Source organism: Cheilinus undulatus, linkage group 6 (assembly GCF_018320785.1).
Source record: "Cheilinus undulatus linkage group 6, ASM1832078v1, whole genome shotgun sequence".
Lineage (NCBI taxonomy): Eukaryota > Metazoa > Chordata > Actinopteri > Labriformes > Labridae > Cheilinus > Cheilinus undulatus.
Window position 1 is genome coordinate 9,529,668 of NC_054870.1, and position 21,163 is coordinate 9,550,830.

A 21,163-nucleotide genomic window follows, 5' to 3' on the forward strand; every position below is an offset into this window, starting at 1 on the left:
AGCAGGGGGAATTTGCAAACTTGTGCACAGACACGAGTTTAATGAACAAATATTAGGCGAGATATTTGGGATTCAAAATGAAGATAAACTATTCTAATCTCTGGAGCCCAATTGTGCATGAACACAAACACAACTACTGCGGCTTGAATTCATTACAAACAGGCGTTCAATACCAACACAAAGAAGCTCTTCGTCTAACAAGTTAATCCAAAATGTCTGTTTTATCAACAATGGCCACCACAGCTGATGCTGCCACCTGAGAGCACACAGAGCCGCAATAATGTGGTTTCACAATGTGCAGCCATCACACACAATCAGAGGCATGCCAGGTTTCCCTCCGCGCTCCATTCAGCCTGAACATCCAGCACAATGACGAACGCAGCCTCAGAATTGTGCCGCTCTGTAATTAAACGGAGACGTGGGTCAAAACTCCCAACAGGTCGTCTGTCAGGAGAGGAAAAGTAAATTGGCTCCTCGAAAAGACTTTACAGAAAGACTGACAAAAGCTGCATTTAGAACTGCTGTCAAAATATGAAAATTATTTGTTATGAGGATTAAAATGCGCCCTCTCATCGTGCTCTGTCTGATTCTCCTGCAGAGGAAATGACTGCAGGCTAATTGAAAGAACAGCACACATACGCCCACATTACTCTAAAAGATGGAGGTTACGTCACCTTTCCAAAGCTCCCTTTCCCAATGGCCCGCAGAATCTGGAAGTGGTCAAAGTTCACTGTGAAAAAAGGAGAAAGAAGCCATCAGTCATCATAAAGCATTAGTACAGGAACACCTTTTCGGTCTTCTGCACACCAACACATTAGATTAAAAATGAAGCAATGACTGTGAGGTGAAAGTTCTGACTGGAAGCATTAATTTAATGGTTAACATTTACACCAGATGGAGGAAGAGAGGCTGCACACTCCTCCTATAAAGTGTTTACAAGTCACTACTTTTAATGGTCAGAAGCAAATCTGTAGCGGTCCACACCTCATAGAAGTCTGTTACAAGGACAGATATTTCCCTGCTGTGACAGGCCTGTGCACTTCACCCACTCCTTTATAGCTTTTGATTTTGTCTTGATTTATTTTCAGCTTTTATGCCTTTATTTGAGAGGAAGGACAGTTGGTTTAACCTTGCAAAGCAGATGGATATGCCCGTTTTCATGTCTCTCACCGACAAATCCATCTTGCAAAGCTCCCATCTGAACAGTTTGGGTTAGAAAGTGACAGGACCAATCAAAGTTGAGGGGCAGTACTTTCTGGCACAGCGGAGCCGTGGAGTAAACAAGCAGCAACGAGAGGCTGGTGCAATTATGGCAGAAGAGCTTAGCATGGATCTGGGCCGTAAAGATTTCCCCCCGTTTCCAAAGGGCCTGATGATTTTAGCATGGGGGATGTATGCACCACTTGCATGACTTGCATGGGTATGGGCAGAATGTGCATTTGGAATTATACAGAATAACCAATTACATCTCTGCCCGCTTGGTACAGTCTGCCTCCTGTAAGCACAACGAGTAGCTGACAGACTTGTCAATCAATCAGCACTTACAACCTCATCCAACCCTCGCCTCCCGCCTCACTTCACATGAGCCAATGACACACACCGGTAGTTTGTTTACAAATTAGCTGATAGAGCAGCATGTCCAAACGGCCAAATATTCGGACACTAGCATTAAAAAGAACAACTGCAAAGGAGGAAGGATTTCTGAAGCAAGAGAGAAGTTTTGAGGCTTATTTTCAGTGAATGTAAGTGGATATCCTGATGGCTCAAACCCCGCGGGTGCAGGCATGGCAGCAAGTTTAGCTAACCACTGGGCAGGTGGTTAGCCAAACCCATGTCATGTTCACAGACTCATAGAACAAACTCAATGAGAAGAAACATCACCATATCAGGATCTAACCTCTCTTCAAAACCACCATCAAGTCCAGTAAAGTCTTAAGCTGGTAAAATGAAACACTACATGAAAACCCTGATTTTTGACCCCTAAACGGCTGCAGCAGCAAGATCATACCCGTTTCTACAGGGCGAAGTTTTTCATCTTTCAGACTAATTCAGAAATCATAACTCAGTAGTTTAATGGAACAGAAGAGACATAACGGACGTCCAATGAACTGTACAGAGGACTAACTGCCTCAGAAAACTGAAAAGATGCTCCATGAGGGCGTGTAAGCTGGCTGAGTAAACGTCTGAAGGTAGGCTTTAATCCACCTGTGATCGACCGTGATAAAATTAGAATTATATTCAGCAATCATGCATGTTAGAGAAGTGCTCCCATGGCACAGAGCTGCTGTCTGTCGTCCCATACCTGCTGTTTAAGATTAAATGAAGTTATTAGCATTATTGTGCATAGCTGTTATTTTGCTATGCATTAGCAGTGCATGTAGTTGCAACAGGCCTGCATATTAACCCATGCAGACATAATATTGTTGACCTTTGTGATGCAAAAGCCTGTTTGCATTTTACTTTTGACGTGCTGTCATTGTTTCGTCGTTTCTTGTGCAGCTTTATTGCTTCGCACTTAACGGACATTGGTGCTCCTCATGGAGGTTATTGTTGGCAGGTGAAAAGAAATATATAATTTTTTTATTGTTGTTTGATGATCAGCTGATTCTTTTTTATCACCTCTCAGTCATTTTCTGTGAGCAGCGCTGATGCTCAATCTCTTGCGCTGGGTTGGCCAGGGGGGAGCTGACTTATTCATACTGTCGAATATGAAAAAAATACAAGGATCCAATTAAGGTGAGCTATGGGGGGGGGGGGGGCATGGATTTGCATTATGGGGCTTGCATAGATGCTTCTAAAACACCAGTTTTATCAGAGCTTCACAACATTTTTTCGTTAAAGGAGAACAAAGAACAGCAGTGAGTTGTCTTCTTTTAAAAAAACAACAAAAGTCGTGTACTGACATGTCTACAGTCACCGTGGTACTCTGTGCAGCCCTCCAGGAAATCAATACAATGTAAAATAGATTTTCTGTTAAAATAAATGGATCTTGATTGTCTATAGAAGAAAGAAAACAGATGTCTTAAATGTTTAAGAGAATATGAGTGTAGCTCTAAATTACGTTAGCACAACAAACTGATTTCTGATCATCTCTCTAACATTGTTCTTTCTTCTGAAACTTATTAAACAGTGGCAGAATTCACTTTAAAAAATTAAAATGCATATTTTAACTAAGAAACTAAGATTATTACCTATATTAAATATTGCAAGATTAGATTTGAGCAGATGTAGAAAAAAAGTTTAGAAAAAGAGTTATAATGCAGTGAATCCAGAGGGAGCAGAGCAGAGTTAGAAAGAAAGCAGTTATATTTTAGAGAAACTTGCAGCTCCCTGTCCTGCTATCATTCATCTTATTTCATTTATATGATCAGTTTGTGTAATGGCACAGTTAGATGCTCTGGCTCATTGCCTTCTTCACTGTGTTCCTCTGATGACTGATGGAATCGTCCTTTCTGAGGAGCAGGGCGGACGAATTTGAAACCTTGTAAAGACAAAACACTCACTGAGATGAGATCATAGCACAACACTACAGGTACAAAAGTTTTACTAAACCATTAATGAGTGTGATTAATCACCAATAAACACAAAAATTCTGAGATCAATCACAATTAAAGATTTAATCCTTTAACAACTCTAATTAATATTGATTTTAAAAAACCCAATATATTCTAATATATTCTGGATCAAATGATACTATTTGCAAACAATTCTGGTATCACTTGCAGCACAAACCAGGGAGGCCACTTTTAACAGCTTTTCTCGCTCATTATGTGAAATGAATCTATGAGACAAACCAACCTTTCCCTCTTTAGTAGATACACCTAATGGAGCGTTTTTTCCCGATTACAAACACAATGTAAGCCATGGAGACGGCTGAGCTCCACTCAGTTTGGAAATGCCTAGTAGGGCCACACCAAGTAGTCATGTTTAGTAGTCATGCACAAATCAAACTGTTTTTATTGTCTTGCCTGTGTGCACTAAATTCACCTTGTTTACTAAGTATTGGCCAATTTCACATTAGCCTGTTTGCACAACAACCGTTCTTGGCCTTCAATTTTTACTTTAATTCATACGAATAACTGTTGTTACTGTCAATTTCCCAGACTAATATTTAAGATCTCCTGTTTATTGTGTTATTTTTTGTATATACACATTAATCTATTGTATATATTTTTTAAAACTTCTCTTTTCTTTATATTTTTCTTTTCATTTGTGATTGGGATTTTTTTTTCTTTTTTTTTTTACACTTCTGCTTTCTGCTTTTTGTTATGCTGCTGCTTGAAGTACCTTGAAATGACTCCTGGGGAAGAGTGAATTTTTTTATTCTTAAATTTTTTTCTTGATCTGAATTGAAGTGAATTGAAATTAAATTTGATGTTAACATTATTTAAGTGTAACCTGACACACCATATCTGGTAAACCTCCCATAGATGGCATTTGGAAAAGGCCAGAGCCTTTGAAAAAAAACTCAGAGGGTGATTGAATGAACGTTGTGTCTGTCGCATCTTTACGGGCCAATCAGAGCAACAAAAAAACGTGACATCATAGGTGTGCACCGCTACCGAGGAGTAAACTTCATAGAGAACTGCATAACCTGAACCATGGCGGCTGTAGACATGTCAGTACATGACCTCTGTCGTTTTTGAAAAGAAAACAACTCAGTGCTGTTGTTTGTTCTTCGTTAACGATGTTCTTTGTTGTTCTGCCTGAATACAAGGGAAAAAGCAAGTTTTCTCTGCCTTGTATTTCTGCATTGACTCTATGTTTGCCATAGGTCTGTGTAGCCCTGAACTCTAAACAGAGACCTACGGTTGTAGCCAAAGTGCACCGCCTTAAAAAAGTAGTGAACACTTCAACATTTTTTCAGCTGTACACTGAGGTATCTGACTGAACTATGACAAAACACATCAATGCTGCTGTTATTTCTGACATTTGCACCAAACTGATCAAAATCTGCATTTTACGACTTGTAATTAGCTCAAACAGACATCTGCTTTGAAATCTTTTCTGAAAAGGTGTGGCTTATGTGACGTGGAAACCTACCATCATTCCACAAACTCTATACTCACTCCCGTTTCACCTGGAAAACCCTGTCCTTAAAAAAACAAAACTTCTGATTCAGTGTCAGAACTTTCTATCTCTTCTGTCACATCTCTTTTCTTCTTTGTAATAACTGCAGTATATTCAACTGCTGCTCATTATTTATAAAGGATGCACGATATTGGATTTTTCCTGATATTCGATACTCACAGATTAATTTTAGCTGATATTGATACCTATATTTAAATATGCTTTTCAGACAAGAAATTTCAGTCCTTTTCGAAACAGTTTAAGGTTTGAAGATGACCAAGGAAACAAACTTCAGTCCTTAAAAACACCTCAGCTGACATAGGTCTGTTATTTCAGCCTAAAACTCTACTGATTTATTTGTAAATGTGGACAAAATTTACAGTCAATATATGCTGAAATACACAGGAAAAATATCAGATGTAAATATCAGCAGAAATTTTGATATCTGCCAATACTGATATTTGCTTTTTTAAGCTAATATCTGCTGATACCAGACCTATAATATTGGCATCCCTGTTATTTATCATCTGAAACTCCAACATGGTCACTCAGTTTCAGTTGCCATGCTTTTCTGAACAAAAACATGATGGAAATGTAGCAGCAAGACTGGAAACTGGGCATCAGTGTGTAGAGGGCAGATGTGATCACAGCAGGATGAATCTAACTCCTGCAGCTCCTCCTTAAAAGTCGTTCAGCCAGCTGCTGAAAATCTCCTGATCTGATTCGCCCCCCCGTCCGTCATACAACCAGCGATCATGAGAGAAGAAACACGTCACGCTGAGCTCCTCCAGGCTGACACACCGCCAACCAGCCCTTTAACCCCAGCATGTATCATGACAGAAACCACATGAACATGAACCAAACCCTCATTTCTACACCGAGACAAAAGACACAAGAGTTTAGTGAGGAAGAAGAATAATCCTGAGTGGATCATCTCTGCTCAGTCTTTTGTACACGACTAATCTGCTCATAAAGCTCTGACACAGAGACACACAGAAGCACACACACTTCACCATATCTGGATGGATATTTATGTTACAGTTCCTGCAATATGGAAAAGTTGTAGGATTGAATCAGTGCAACTTTCACAGTACTCCTTTCTTAAATGAAGCTCAGCATTAGTTCATGCAGAGCACTGGCATACACCCAGCAGTGATCAGCTTATGGCCAGATGATCCTAATTACCGCCTCCTAGTTCCCACAGCCAATCACAGCTCCTTCTCTCAACACAGCAGTGTATGTAAATATGACGTGCTTCTCACTAATCCCTGCTTGCATTTATGATGCACCTTGCTGCTGCTGCTTGCAAAGCTTAACCTCCTCCACCCCAGCCTCCTCCTTTATAGCATAAAGCTTGTTGCACCCTCATACAAAAATTCATGCTACTATGGATTCATTGCTTTTGAGCTTTTATTGTATTCAGTAAACATTATCATTGATGTATCTATCCATATGGGGGTTTCTGTGCCCTCCCTAAAAAGTCAAAGCATGCTGCTTGACTAACCCAGGGAGCATCTTAAAGGGAGAGCCTTCTCTGACAAGTTAAACTGTATATTCATTTTGCAGTAAAGCTGTAAAAAGTATGACAACAGTGTCTGTGAAAACTGAATATCTATTGCTAGCTGATATTAGCTTTGTTTCCATCTGCAGTATTTCTTCGACCTGTTCAAAATCATTCTGGGTTTCATTTCATCATTTCAAATTTTCAAACGTGGGACTAATAAAGAAATATCTTATTTCAGCCACAATGAGTTTGGAAGTATTAGCAAAAGTCCGATATCATACATTCCTAATATTTACTGGTGCCTGGATGAAATGTGGCGCTACTGCCAGACAGTGGCTGTCGTGTTAACAGTCTCTTAATAACAAAAGGGGAACGTAATAATGTCTGTCTGTTTGTACTGATGCACTAATTGAACACAGTATTCTTAGTGTAACTGCACACCTACGCGCATGGGCAGGGTGAGGGGCGTCAGCGGTGTTTCAGACAGGTGAGGGAGGATCAGCTGTGCTCCACTTCTTTACTACCTGGCACACAAATGATTTTAGCAGTAGACATTTTTCACGTTGACAAATCTTGTCATAACCCTACTTAACAGCGTGTGAACATCAGGCATTGAGTCACGTGGCACAGTATTGCACGCTTGTTATCCTCAATGGATCTGTTAAATATTTAACCCTCTCAGCCCTAAGCTGTTAATTACCTATTTTGTCTCACCTGGACTTATTGTTTTAAAAAGCCTGATAAACAACATACTAGAACAACAAGAGAAAAAAACGAAACAGAAATTTAAACCTTTTATGTGTGACATACAGTAAACAATAATGACTATGACTATTTTGCACAAACTTGTTCTCCCATCTCTTGGGGATTAAAAAGTGAAAAAATAATCATTTTGTGACAGAATGTCTTCAAAATATTTACAGACAAAAGTCCTTGCACTTTTTTGGGTTAGATTTATTGGTGCAATTTTTTAAAGCAGTTTTTGTCTGCAGAGACACAGAGAGACACGTCACAGGCTCTCTGTCTCTCTTTATCTCCTTTGTGAGATACTCAGGCCGTCTCCTCTATGATATACATGCACAGTTTGACTAAATATGACAGGATGACAGAACAGCCTGCCATTGGTTGTTACATCCCAGTTACTATGCATTGTGCGATACAGAGCAGACAACGTGGATGCTGACATGTGAAAAAAAACATAAAAAATGGATAAAAAGACATTCAATATCAGAGTTACTAGTATGGATTTAACCCTTTATGACCTACCCTAGAACAGGTCCACCAGAGCATAACTTTACATTTTTACATGCTGTAGTGCCATTTTTTGGAGTGTTTGAATTGGCTATACATCAATACAACCTTTAAAAGCCAAATTTGAACGATACATATGTGAAATTAAATTGCTAAAAAGTGCAAAAAGATAAGAAAAAATGAAAAGCCTCTTTTTAAACACATTTTCCTAAATACAGAGAAGTCATAGCTGTATCCCAAAAGTTAGACAAGATCATTTCAAACCACCAAAAATTTATTTCGAGTATGTTAATAACTTCATTTCTGAAATACACTCACCTCTATAATCTATATCAAAAATGAAAATGAAATGAAATTGTGCTTAATTTGCAAAAAGACAGCATGTTTATAAAAAATAAACTATTTACAGTAGTGCAATCAAACTCTTAAGTGTGCCGGATACTTCTGAGCATACATGTTTGCAGAAGACCATGTTGAAACAAAAATAAGTGCGATTTATGACTTGCAAGAAAACAACATGATTATAGTCCAGATTATGTTATATTATTATTTTTTTGATGTGTTCGCTTTATACTACATTTCTGTAAAAGAAGGATATTTCTGGAATGAAACAGTACTCTGGAACACACTGAATGTGTGATATGTTATCATTACTCCTCCAGTTTTATATGCTGAAAGAATTATTGCTTTTTCTCATTTGGTTACAATTTTGCCAGCAGTTAAAAGTAGATATGTAAATGGGAGCGCCGGCGTTCCCGCAGGTTTTAAAGGGTTAATCTTTAAAACCCTTCAAAAGTCACCAAAGTTCCAGGCTCTCTAGAGCCACTGTAAGGGCTACGAAGGCATGGAGGGCGTCATTAGAACAGCATCACTGACGTCTCCAGACAAAAAAAGTAAGTAGTGATGATTATTGGTTCAAATTATTGAACTTATTATAACCTGTACCTCTTCTTGTCAGATGGTTTAGAAACATGCTGAGTATGTTTTCAGTAAAGCCGCTATCAAAACATATTAATCCACTGACAATAGGTCGACCCAAACAGAATCCAGAACACAGAAAGTATTTGGTCATTTTATCGTACTACACACTGTGACAATAGTCACAAATTATCAGCTGGTCAAAACTTACATGGATGAAGAAAAGATCATTTTGGAGGTGGGAAACCAAAGGATTCTATGTGACACACCCTTTGTAGAAACATAAACCTTTTAATTTCTTCATGAAATTAACATAGTAGAAGCAAAAAACAAAGACGATTTTCTAAAATAAACAGCAATTAAACCTCAGAAAGGAAAAGTAACCTGCTGATTACATGCTACTCTCATGTTGGACTTGGTTGTGATCAATTCCCGTGTGAACTTGTTCCCCTGTGATCTTTTGTTTCCAGTTGCTCAGAGCTGCACTGCACTTCAGGAACTGTTCCAGTGGGTCAGTGTTAATTTCATCATCTAAAACTGACTACAAAATGTTCATCAGCATTTTTTCTATGGCAAAAACTAGACTTAGACTAACCAAAAATGTATCTATGATGACTAAAACTGATAAAAAGAAAGTTTAGATTTTGTCAAGATGACTAAAACTAGACTTAAATGTAATTTAGTTTTTGTCTGACATTAAAAATTCATGAGATTTCTCCACTGTGGGTAATTCTGTCAAAAAATCATGCATCTGTAGCTATTCTGCCTCAGCTGTAGAAAGCAGGGACCCCAAGTTTGGCAGAGTGCACAGAACACACTAACACGACTTGGTACTAGATTCAGGCAAGAGAAAAAAAGGTTGAACTAAAAGTAAAGACTAAAATGTGAGGACTTTTTATGGACTAAAACTAGACTAAAACTAAAAAGGGAGAAATTATTAAAATGTGACTAAAACTAAAAGACATGCAATCAAAAGACTAAGACTGAGACTAAAGTCAAAAATAGCTGCCAAATTAACACTGCAGAGGGCGAGGGCATAAGTCATCGGTCGGAGCAAAATTGCTACACTGAAAACAGAGTATGTGGATTTTGTGGATGATAGTCGACACCCAAAAATGTCGGCTTACTTATCAAAGCAGGCTGGGCTTAAAAAGTTTCGACACCATAGATGCACGACTCATCATATGTTTCTGCTTTTGGAGTAATGAATTCTAAAACAACTTTACTGAGAGTCAGAAGCAGATCTTCAGATTCAGTGTTTTCAGCCTTTCCAACCAAGGCTACACTGTTTGCTGAAATATGAGTTCAGAAAGAAAAGAGTTTGAACGCAGTAAAAGTCCTTCATATATCGGTAAAGTTATACCTGAATCACCACAGAGAGCATCTATGAGGACCGCTGACCAAAGAGAATCAAAGAGCAGAGCTTTCAGCTGCAGAAAGACTTTATCATAATACAGCAGCCTTGACTGTTTTCATCTTTTTACCTGTGTGACTAAACATTCAGTGGCTTTTCAAGAAAGTGTCCTCAGTGACATGCAGCACTTTCTTTCTCCAGCACTGTTGACTGATTAAAAATGATTAAAGGACAGAGGGCATCCATTCAATAAACCACTGCTGATGTGTTTAGTAATCTGCCTTGTTTCACGCTCCGATGGTGCTCAAATAAATAAAACAACACGACGATCGTGTTGAGAGGAGCTGAAATGAGTCCCTACATTCTCTAAAAATCAGGGTTTGGTGCAATAATGACCATGTCCAAAACCCTGCAGAGGATGAGGAGACAAAGGGATGAAGATGACATCCACTCTCCCCCCTCCCCTCCTGGAAGCTGCTGACACATCAGGACAGGATGCTGAGTGGGCTCCACAGGGGGCCGCGGCGGGTGATCAGCTCCTGCTGCGGAGCTGATGTTGGCATGAAGCCCGTGTCAAGGGGCAGGAAGAGAGCGAGACTGAGGGGGTCTGACAGTGTGTGTGTAACTGAGCCAAATTGTCAAATCACTTCATAGTAGAGACAGTCCTCTGTATTTCAGCAGCACGGGAGACGTGAGAAGGAAGGAAGCATAGATGGGGTTATTATCAATCTCAGTTTACAGACTCCTGTTTAATCTGTTTATCCATTACTTTTAACCATTATACTGTTAAACAAAGAAACCTTATAGGATAATTGACTGAGTAAGGATGTGTCATTAACAAATGAACCTGTTCTAGCAGACCCAGTTTCCTTTCTTCCATTGTAATTCTTATTTAATACACACAATGTTAGACTAAAACAAATGAAGCGCCATTTGGGAGCCATAACAGCGGCTCTTAATGAGCCGAGCCAGATAACACAGATCTCTGAAAAGAGATAGATTTCCCATTGCAACAAGCAAAGTTGGAAGGATATCATCTGTGGAAACAAGAGTGAGATCAGGGCTTCCTGTGCCAAACCTTGACTAAGACTGTTCTGAACTAAACCAGACCACTTGGTGGAAACAGACGATACGAGTGTCATGTGTGACACAGCTCAGCCAAGCTTTAAACTGAGGCTTCTCCTGATGTTTCTCTGTGAGCTTCTTAACTTTTTGACTGATGAGTGAATGTGTCACAACTTTCAGAGGACGAGAGCAGCTCAAGATTGTTGTGGAGGGTTTTTGTTCATTTGTTTCTTTCAGTCGAACGGCTGGCATGGTTTTAAATGGCTTGAGAAGGGTCAGGCTGCAGACCGTACATCTCTGATGGCCACTCTTAAGGCCCATTTATGCTCAACGTTAAATACGAATCCGGATACGGACGGAGCCTTCTTTCCGTGCTCCGCATTCATTTCGTCTGTCTTTCTGCACGTTTCCATAAAGCTTACGGATACAGGCCAAATGGAGCAGTACCACTGAAAACCATGGGGGCAGTGTTGCTGTCACTACCCACTACGTAGCTCTAGTGAGACACGAAGAAGAAATAACAATGGCGGAAATTTTTGAGGAAAAGTTGTGCAACCCGTCCGTGGATGTATTGGTTAACATCCATGCCAACGTAAAGGATGCATGGAGGTATGTGAGCAGTAACGGTAACATCGTTTGAAAAGGACGTATACATTTTCGTACGTAAAGGGAGTATAAATGGGCCTTTAGAGTGTTCATCTGAGACGCTGTTTATTTGAGAACAGAAATACAAGCTCAAACTTTTAAGGGTTAAGGTAACAGGGAGGATACCAAAATTTAAAACTTCACCTGCAAAACGTGATTGCTAAACATCTAATAAAGCCAAGCAAACAGTCTGCTTACAGGCAAAAAGCTTGTCCTCCATTAAATCATTCTAGCACATCAAGCCTACCTTATGTTGCTCCGTTAGCTGTGTAAGCTACATAGCTAATGTAGCTAAAGCTACGCTCACTAAGCGGCTATGTAATCTACATACTTATGAACCTTAAACTATGTTTGCCAAGGCTCACATTGCTAAAGCTAACTTAACTACAATGGCTTACATAGTAAACCTTATCTAGCTAGTAGGGGTGCAATGGTTCCCAGAGGTCACTGTTCAGTTCATCGATTTAAAAAAAAAAGAAGTCCCAGATCTATAACTCTAGATTTCCCTCACTTATCATTATTTCTTACTAATGTTAGTGCAGCTAATACTTTATCCAGATGTTTGAAATATAAATTTGAATTAACTGATCAATCCTTTGTTCTGTCCAGTGTTATTATGAACTATCAGAGATAGTTGGTATGGCCTGTGAGCTGGTGCGGAGATGAGGAAAGGGAGAAACCTGCCGCTCTTGCAGCAGAAGCCAGGAGAAGACTTTTCTTCTTCGTTTGTCTTAGTATGATGGCTACTTCCTCTTCTTCGTTGGTGGTTTAATAACAGTTAGCAACCACATGTACCAGCATTACTGCTGCCAAGATAAATACTGTCACATTTCTTTTCTTTTCTGTTTTTTATGGTTCGGACATATTCATTGTGGGACCAAACCGTGACCCTGAACCAATACATAAACCATTACACCCCAACTAACTAGCATAGCTGTGTTAGCTTTAGCTAAAACTAGCAACGCTAAAACAAGCCACCGTTCATGTAACTACTTCTAAAACGGGTCTATACATAATTTAATCCCTGATTAGACCTCTGAACTTTTTACTGTTTTATTTATATAATGTTGCTTGGTCTGTAATGCAAGACAGTGTGGCATTTACCGTATCTGGGCGTGTGGACCTAAGTCACAGTCTTTTAATCCTTGATCCTCCCAGTCTTATTGTGAGGTCTGGATGTTGACTGATGGCCAGGGACTTAACTTCTCTTCTGCACATTTTTGGATATTGTTCACAAGACTGTGTGTCTAATGCTGACTGGGGATGGGGAGGGTCAGCTGCTTGATAAAGGAACAGCAACATTACGGTCTGATCCAGCTCGCAGCATACTGGGTGCCCTGGACCCAGTGGGCTAGTCCAGACACCAGGGCTGGGTAGGATGCCTGTAGAGATGGGGTGTGGGCCTGTCACAGGCCTGGACAATGCAAAAAAACAGAGCACTGCCAGAGAACGTAGTGAGAATTTTCTCAAGCAGACAAGGGGGGTATAATTTGTGGGGGGAGTTTAATTTTAGACAAACTGCAGTCCGTGCAGCTCTTAAAAGTATGTGCAGTTCAGTTTGTGGGGTAATCCTCTGAAACAGCCTTGATGTCAAACTTAAAATGTGTAATAACAAAAAGAATTTCAAATTTTGTTATAAGCAAGTATTGATAGATCAGTACAAAGAACAAGAATCTTATAGATAAGTGGACAAGTTTTGATGAAGATGTTTATGTATGTAGGTACGTATGTATGTTTCAATTATATATGCATACATTGTTACGTGTATATATAATGTATTTACTCAGGTATCAAAATCTCACCTGACCTGTAATGTTAGCTATGTAGTTATTCCATAAATGTAACTGCCAGAATTTGTTTGTGATAAAAAAAAAGAGTCTAAATCACTGTACCTACAAATTATGGCACTTCTGTTGAGAATGTCTGCAGCCAGACTGATAGCCCTTCTCTATGCAGAAATCACTTCCTGCCCCCCATCTGGAGCTCGTCACTGTGATGTGATGCCACAGTCAAATGTGGTGCATTTCGGTTAAGTTTGATTCATAATGCTGAAGAGTTGAACACCTAGGCAGTCAGTTCAGGGAGCTTGTACTGTGAAAACATGCAAGCGATGCTCCTCTCAGCCGCAGACACCAGAGCGGTAACCACATGTGATTAGTCTGGAGATTGTGACTACAGGCATCAATTCTGATCTACTGATAAAGTATTTTTAATGAGAATGAGCCAATAATGGACAGTTTCATAATAACTGGAGCATCTAGTTTAAACATTCAGAGTAAAAGTTAATGGCCGGGGTGCCCCAGCCACCCCTGGATCTGACCCTATCGACAGAGATTATCATTAAAGACAGGGAATAGATCGTCATGAAATTGTAGTTAGAATAACATCAACAAACTCAACTTCTACTCAACACTGAAATAAGAGTAACTTGTTGACCTACTTTATGAAAACTTCATAAAAGGCTCAGCCTACTCGTGTAATGACTGCCATCAGTACTTTATCTTAATTGTAAAGCAGCAGATGATAAAAGAGAGAGGAGGAGAGACTCGACAAGGTGAACTGAGCTGAGGACACCTTGAAGACCAGGAGAAATACATTATGCAAAGAGTTCATTAACCTTGTTAATGAAACCCGGGGAAATACTGAAGAGCAGAGCAGAGAGACAAGCTTTTAAAGAAAATCTGTTCAACAGGAAAACTTGTCGAAAAACACAAAGAACCAAAGTGCAGCTCGCAGTCAGAGGGCGGGGATGTAATCACTGCTTTAGAGATTAAAAAGGAGAGTTTAACATTCAGATTCATTATGAGAATAAAGAACAAACAGCACTGAGGCTGAACGGGATGATAAATAGGAAAAATATCCAATTATAATCTAAGAGCTCCAACAAGAAAACAGAGTGTTGTATAGTCATATTTTGGTATTAATTATGGATCCTGAGATGGTGTAATTTTAATGAGACGTTCTTTATTAATCACCATCACAGCTCACGGCATAAAGAGGGAGTGTGAGGGGAGGACGGAGGAGGGGGACAGGGGAGACAATTTATCAAGAGTGCAGATGCTGATGAAATATGAGTTTGACTCGTGTTCGTGTTCCTGCAGACTGCCGTAAACAGACAAACGCCGCTTCAAGGTTGTGAGTTTATGTTATTTATGCAATGTCACAAGAAAAGTTGGATGCACTCACAATTTATTGGTACTGAGAGGTTTTATTCAACAGCGAGGCCGAAAGACACAAATCATACAGAGACACATTCAGCGGTCACATTGTTCAGGGACTCTGAAACACAGGAAAGTAAAGATTTATTTTTAAAATCCTACAGCTTTTACAAGAAACTCTGATGTATTAAAACCTTGGCCCTTTATTGCATGTATTATGGGCCTAAATGGTCTGTGACTGCAGAGTTCAGTCAACACGGGGTTTATTTTCCAACTGACAGTGAGCACCCTTGCCACCTGAGTCCGTGTCTTAGCCACAGCCCAGCCCAGCTGGGTCACCACAGCACAAGATCATGCCAATAGAAAACAACATACAAACGCATGTTTCTTTCCCTGCAAAGAGCTGCCTGTTTATTTGCGTATAGTAGCACCACTGATTAAAATGCACAGATGTATTTTTCATATAAGGGGAGCATAATAGCCTGTGTCCACAGCTGCCATTTCATTCACTCTCATCATACATTTAACCATTTTATTGCAAGATGGCTATGCAGTTTGAGTTGGATAGATACATTTACGGCCATACATGTTGAATACAGTTAAAATAAATTCAAAAGCAATTACTTAAGTTCCAAGCTTGCTGAAGAAATGTCCATAAAGGCTAAGAAGGTGTGGATAGTGTCATTAGAAAGGCAAAACAGAGGATTTCCAGAGAAAAAAAGGGAGCGGCTACTATTCATGGTTCACAAGTTATTTAACTTTTACAACCTGTGTCTCTTCTTGTCATATACAACAGTCAAAGAGAACTAATACTCAACAAGAGATGGATGCTTCCTTTTGATAAGATTCTACATAACACTACAATTAGCACAAATCTTTCTTCTATTAAAGAGGGCTTACACAAGATCTCTCCTTTCTGCTATTTATAATGCAAGAAAAGACGGCAAAGTTTTGAAATGAGACCAAAACAGCTCCTCACTCTGTGTCTGTCATCAGGCAAATCCATCTTGCACAGCTCTTGTCTGCAACGTTTGTGGCAAACCGGAGGCTGTTTGAACCAATCAGCATCATTTGAAGAGAAGGAGGCAGTACAGACAGGGTTAAGTTGTTCTGCAAGTCGACAGCAACCTCCGTGTTACTCGCGGTTAGCTCAGTGGACTATAGCTGCAGTTTTATTTAACTGGACCACATTTTTTCGTACATTAATGAGCAAGAAACAGCACTGAAAGATTTTAATGGTGGAGATGTTTTCACCCTTCTGCCGACCTGCTTCGCCACAAGTTTGCAAGAGTCTTAGTGTAGTGTGGGTCACAATAGGAGCTGGTGGAGGCGTTAGCTGAGCTGTACCATTGGTATAGTGGCAGTTTTAACAGAACTGGTCCACATTTCTTTATTAAAACAAGAGCAAAGAGCCACACTGTAAGCTCTATGAGGACATTACATTCTGGGTTTTCAACAAACCAGTGACAATTTCTGCTACTAGAGTTTTTGAGATAATTGTCTGCAATGTCCATTGAAGTTTAAGTAACTTGCTTGAGATTTTGGGAGAATTTGCTGTCTAAATATTTCCGGTAATTTTCTTGGAAATTGAAATTTGCTTTTATATTTAGGGATTTTTCTTGAAATTTTTGAAGGAATTTATATTGTATTTTGTCAGATTTTTTGACTGGAATGTTTCAGCTTATTATTAATTTGCATTCCATTGCAATAAATATTAAAGACTTTAGGGGTGTTTTGGGGTTGCTTTAAAAATGTGTTGAAGAATTTTTACAGAAATTTTAGGGAAATTTCTTTGAAAATTTGGGGATTTTTTTGTGTATTTTGTAAATGAAGATTTTCAAGAAATTCAAAGAAAAGGCCAATATTTAACTTAACAGGTCAGGTTAGTGGGAGAAACTAAAAACGCACTCCAAATCAAGCTCCAGTCTCAAGAGTTTAAACCATTGGATCTCAATCTGGGGTCTTGGACCCCCAAGGGGGGTAGCCAAAGATCTTAGAGGGGTGCAAGGCTTTGTCTGCTCTGAGGCTGCCAAATTAGATCTGTAAATATTAACTAAAATCATGATAAAGTAGTTATTAAGTAGTTTATACAAAGGTCTTGTGATAAGAAAAGCATGCGTAGGCCTTTTTAGGGTTTTGTCAGTGAAACAGTTCAAATCTATGCTGATTTTTGACGGCATTGTGTCACTTTTTCTTCTCTCTTGGATCCTGATTGTCCAAGCACGGAAAATTTCATAAAATTGTAGAAAGTTATACCTCCCTACTGACAGCTCATATTTCAAGAGTTTACAGCACATACCTTCTCTCCCGAGTCGGTGTTGCAGTGGCTCACAGGATTGCATATTTTCTTCTCCTTTCCTGTCGACGATGATAAAGTTGTCCTCTAATGATAAAACTCATAACATGAACTCGGACCAGTCTTATTTACAGCTCTTCAAGCTGTTGCTTTTCGTAGTAGAAAACCAACAATAATGTGATGGTGGGAATGACGATTTCATTCATTGTTTACAACATCCAAGACTCGCGTTATTCAACGTGTTGACGTCAGACGCCCGCCGGCTGAATGGCCAATCAATGTAAACTACAGAGACACGCAAACCCTGTAGTTGATGACGATATCACATAGGTACGTCATGCAAAGTCTGTTGGTCCGGTTGCAATAATGACAATGTGAAACCCAAACAGACCGAACCAAATGTATACAATGTAACAAAAACACAGACCTTGGTCCGGACTTTCAGGTGTGAAAACACCCTTAATTGTACAAATACACTGGCTATGTTTACTCGAGTAGCTGTGCAGTTTAGGCAGTCATATCCTCTGCTTGCTGTCTTTTTGAGACAAAAATGCATGAGCATTTTTATCATAGATTGGAATGGAGCATTGCTGTCCCTTATTTTGCTTGCAGCAGCTTTTAGACTGATGATATTCATTTTAACTGTTTGGGTACTTTTCAGTATTATTGATCATCAAAACAACCCCAGCTGCATCATTACAAAACTTACAGAAAAAGCCTCACAAATATTAAATTGGACAACCTTAGATTGATATTTAAATTGCATGCCTGAATTATGTTTGTGATGCTCAAAGTGAATCTTCTTTTATCATATAGAACCAGAGCACACAGAGAGGAAACTGTTAATGTAGACACACTAAGAGCAGCATCAGATCCCTCTGAGCGATGCTGGACGAGCTGCTGGACCCGGATCAAAAAACCTCCCAGCATCGATCTCTTCCTGTTTTGTCTTTAGAGAGTACTCCTCTGCTCTAATCCAATCCTCTGCTGTCTGTCTCTGTCATGATACAGCCGCTGCCTGAGCTCGGCCTCACACTCCGCCGACAGCTCTCCATCTGCACACACACACACACACACACACACACACACACACACACTTACACAACGCATCACGGCTATACACCATCACCAGCCCGCTCCGCTGTACTTTTCTCACAACGTTAGTCTTTCTGGCAGCAGGATCAGAGTCTGAGAGCAGTGACACCACATGCTGACACTCACGTCATCAGAAGAACTGCTCAGAAAATAAATAAATAAATAAAAAAAAGCACAGTTTGCTTTACAGCGGCTTCCTCTCCCTCGTGATCGCTGAATATTTTATGGCGGTAGTAAGCCATATTTCATGCTCTGTAGTAGTCGAGCAGCTGCTGGGACTCACTCCACTCTTTGATATGAACATCCAATCGTATCCATCGAGCAACAGAGATGGAGGAGATTTACCGATTCAGTTTTGCTGTTACTCTTCTCCGTTTCCAGAGACTGAATGCAGCACTGTAACAGGCTGCTGTGATCTTGACCTTTAATTGATCTTTTCTGATCTTTATCGATGGGATCTCATTACAGGGAGGCAGGAAAAGACTCACATGTTCATGATCAGCAGGATGCTGCATGGATGCACAGGATGAGGATGGAGAGCAAATGTTGGATCTGATCATCAGCATGACAGTCACTCTAGTTTTAGAGCTTTGAGGGGCTTCTTCCACAGAAAGGACTGTTTGTGAAGGAGTGCCAGAAACAAAGAACAGGGGGAAGTAAGCTCTTATTTCATCTTTCAACAAAAACAGAAGCAGTGTCTTTAATGTTAAGGTCAGACTAGATGTTATAATTATGATTCTAGCATGATCTGACAGTCCCAGGGTTCCACAACCCTTCAGCGCTGAAAATAGATTGTTTATCCTTTGTGTAGTGTCAAAGTGAGCGACAACCAAGACCACATCTAGGACGCCTCACAACTTCCCAACAGGAACTTGAGCATGTTTGATTTTTTTTTTTCTGCCCTCTGCAATCTATCTGAAGTAAGAGCCAGAGACTGTTGAGCTCAGGAATCATATCCACCACTTCAGATGCCAGTGTTTGTTTACAGTCTTCTATCCAGGTGTCAGCTAGGCCTGTCTGTTGGACAAGTCACAGCACAAATGTATGGCTCTGTGATTGGTTACAGCAGGACATACACCGTGCAATTTTCAGCCGATTCAAGATTTTGAGTTGCACAACTCACTTGGAAGTTGAGTCAACTTTCAGCGTGATCATGCGCTGTCTGTCATTCAGAAGTGGACAAAGCCTGTGTGATGTCAGACATCTACTTACAGTAGGTGGACTCAAACAGCTTTTGAAGCCAATCTGCAGCAGCTTTCATATTCAAATCGTTGTAATTTCAGGACAAGAGGGTGCCCTTATAGAAAAACCCAACAAGGGTTAGGACATCACTTCCTGCCTCATGGTCCAAGTCATCCTGAGGTCTGTAACAGATGAGCCCGAAACGCCCGACCATGGACGTCTAGATCTACTAGTAGATGCTTTTTGACTTTGAGACAGTTTTTCCTTTGTGAAATGTCAGATGGCCATCTTAAATCACCATGAAAACAACAGGGATTCATTTTTGATATAGACATTAACAAAGGAAATACAAAAGCAGGATGTAGTCCTAACTGAAGGTCATCTAACATGGAATATTTGTTATTATTTAGCTGTTGTTGTGTTTGCTGGTCATGCTGTTTGTGTGATAGACAGAAAGAGGTGGCAAGAGGTTTTGTTGTTGTTTCTATCTCTTTGAAGGGTGAAAATCAGATAATAGATAAAACTTTAATATCCCTTATCCCTGAGTTGGTTTTTTTAAGAAAATTCTTCTGACAGTTTTTTCAGTCCGTACGGACTTCACTGGTACAGTGTGGCACTGAGGTCATGCATGACCCTTGACTGTGCAGTGTGAGCACATAAATCGTGCATGATGGTTGTGAGTCGTAAACAATTCATTTGTTTCTGACACACAGTTATTGTGGAGTCATTATACAGTAAGCTTGAAATTGCGCTCGGTATACGAGCGCCATTGTCACTGTGTCACTTCATATCATTACTTTGTACATTTACTAATGGTGCCATTAGATCCCCTGGTGTGATGATGTACAAGCAGTGTAAAACTGGTAAGAACCACTTTTTTGTTGCATACTGGCAGATCCATTTGTATAAGGCAAGGCAAGGCAAGTTTATTTGTATAGCACATTTCAAATTTATAGCAAATACAATGACAGAGGGAAAAAGAAACACGATGGAAACATTTTAGAAGAAAAATGTAAAGGGTGATAAAAACCGCAAATAAAACCCAAAAAAGATAAATTCAAAGATATTAAAATAAAGTTACAGTGCAGAGTTGGAGTGAAAATAGAATATTTGAAAAGTGATAAAGTTTTTAAGTTAAAGACAGCAGTGAGCAGGTCTGTCTTCAACTTTGATTTAAACTCTGTTCTATTCTTCTAACTCTATTTTCATAGATCATACACAAAAACCACTTAAAAAGCCAGAGAAGTTGTTCCTTTGCAAAAAAGTAAAGGTGGGATTTCCATCTGTTGCATCGTCACATATTCCTGGGTTAAAACCTTCAAGAAGTGTGGTACTGTCTCTGACTTCTGTTTGCATGATCCTTACAAAACCTATTTAAAAATTAAAAAAGGTAAAAACTAAAGTATTTAGAGCTTTTCTTATAAAACTTTCCAAGCCTTGAGGTTGTGCAGATTTTAGGGATATAAAACACTGAACAATGCTCTGAGATGACATCATATCAATGTGGGCTCTGCAGACTGCATCCTTAAGAAAGGACTGTTGTGTCTGTTACACTTCACCATCTGTTTAGAAGGTACAAAGGCAGATTGGTTGGGTGAGTGTTCCTCTGCTGAGCTGGCGGTAGA

The 21,163-nt window shown here is 39.7% G+C and overlaps 1 protein-coding gene across 2 annotated transcripts in view; it reads right to left on the reverse strand.

Moving 5' to 3' along the window:
- The window catches only part of LOC121510899 (serine/threonine-protein kinase 32C-like), a 198,051-nt gene that overhangs the window by 142,901 nt on the left and 33,987 nt on the right, over window positions 1-21,163 (reverse strand). For both annotated transcript variants that reach the window (XM_041789241.1, XM_041789242.1), the window contains exon 2: window positions 675-730. In XM_041789241.1, the coding sequence (XP_041645175.1) occupies window positions 675-730 (56 nt within the window). The remainder of the gene's footprint in view (window positions 1-674; window positions 731-21,163) is intronic.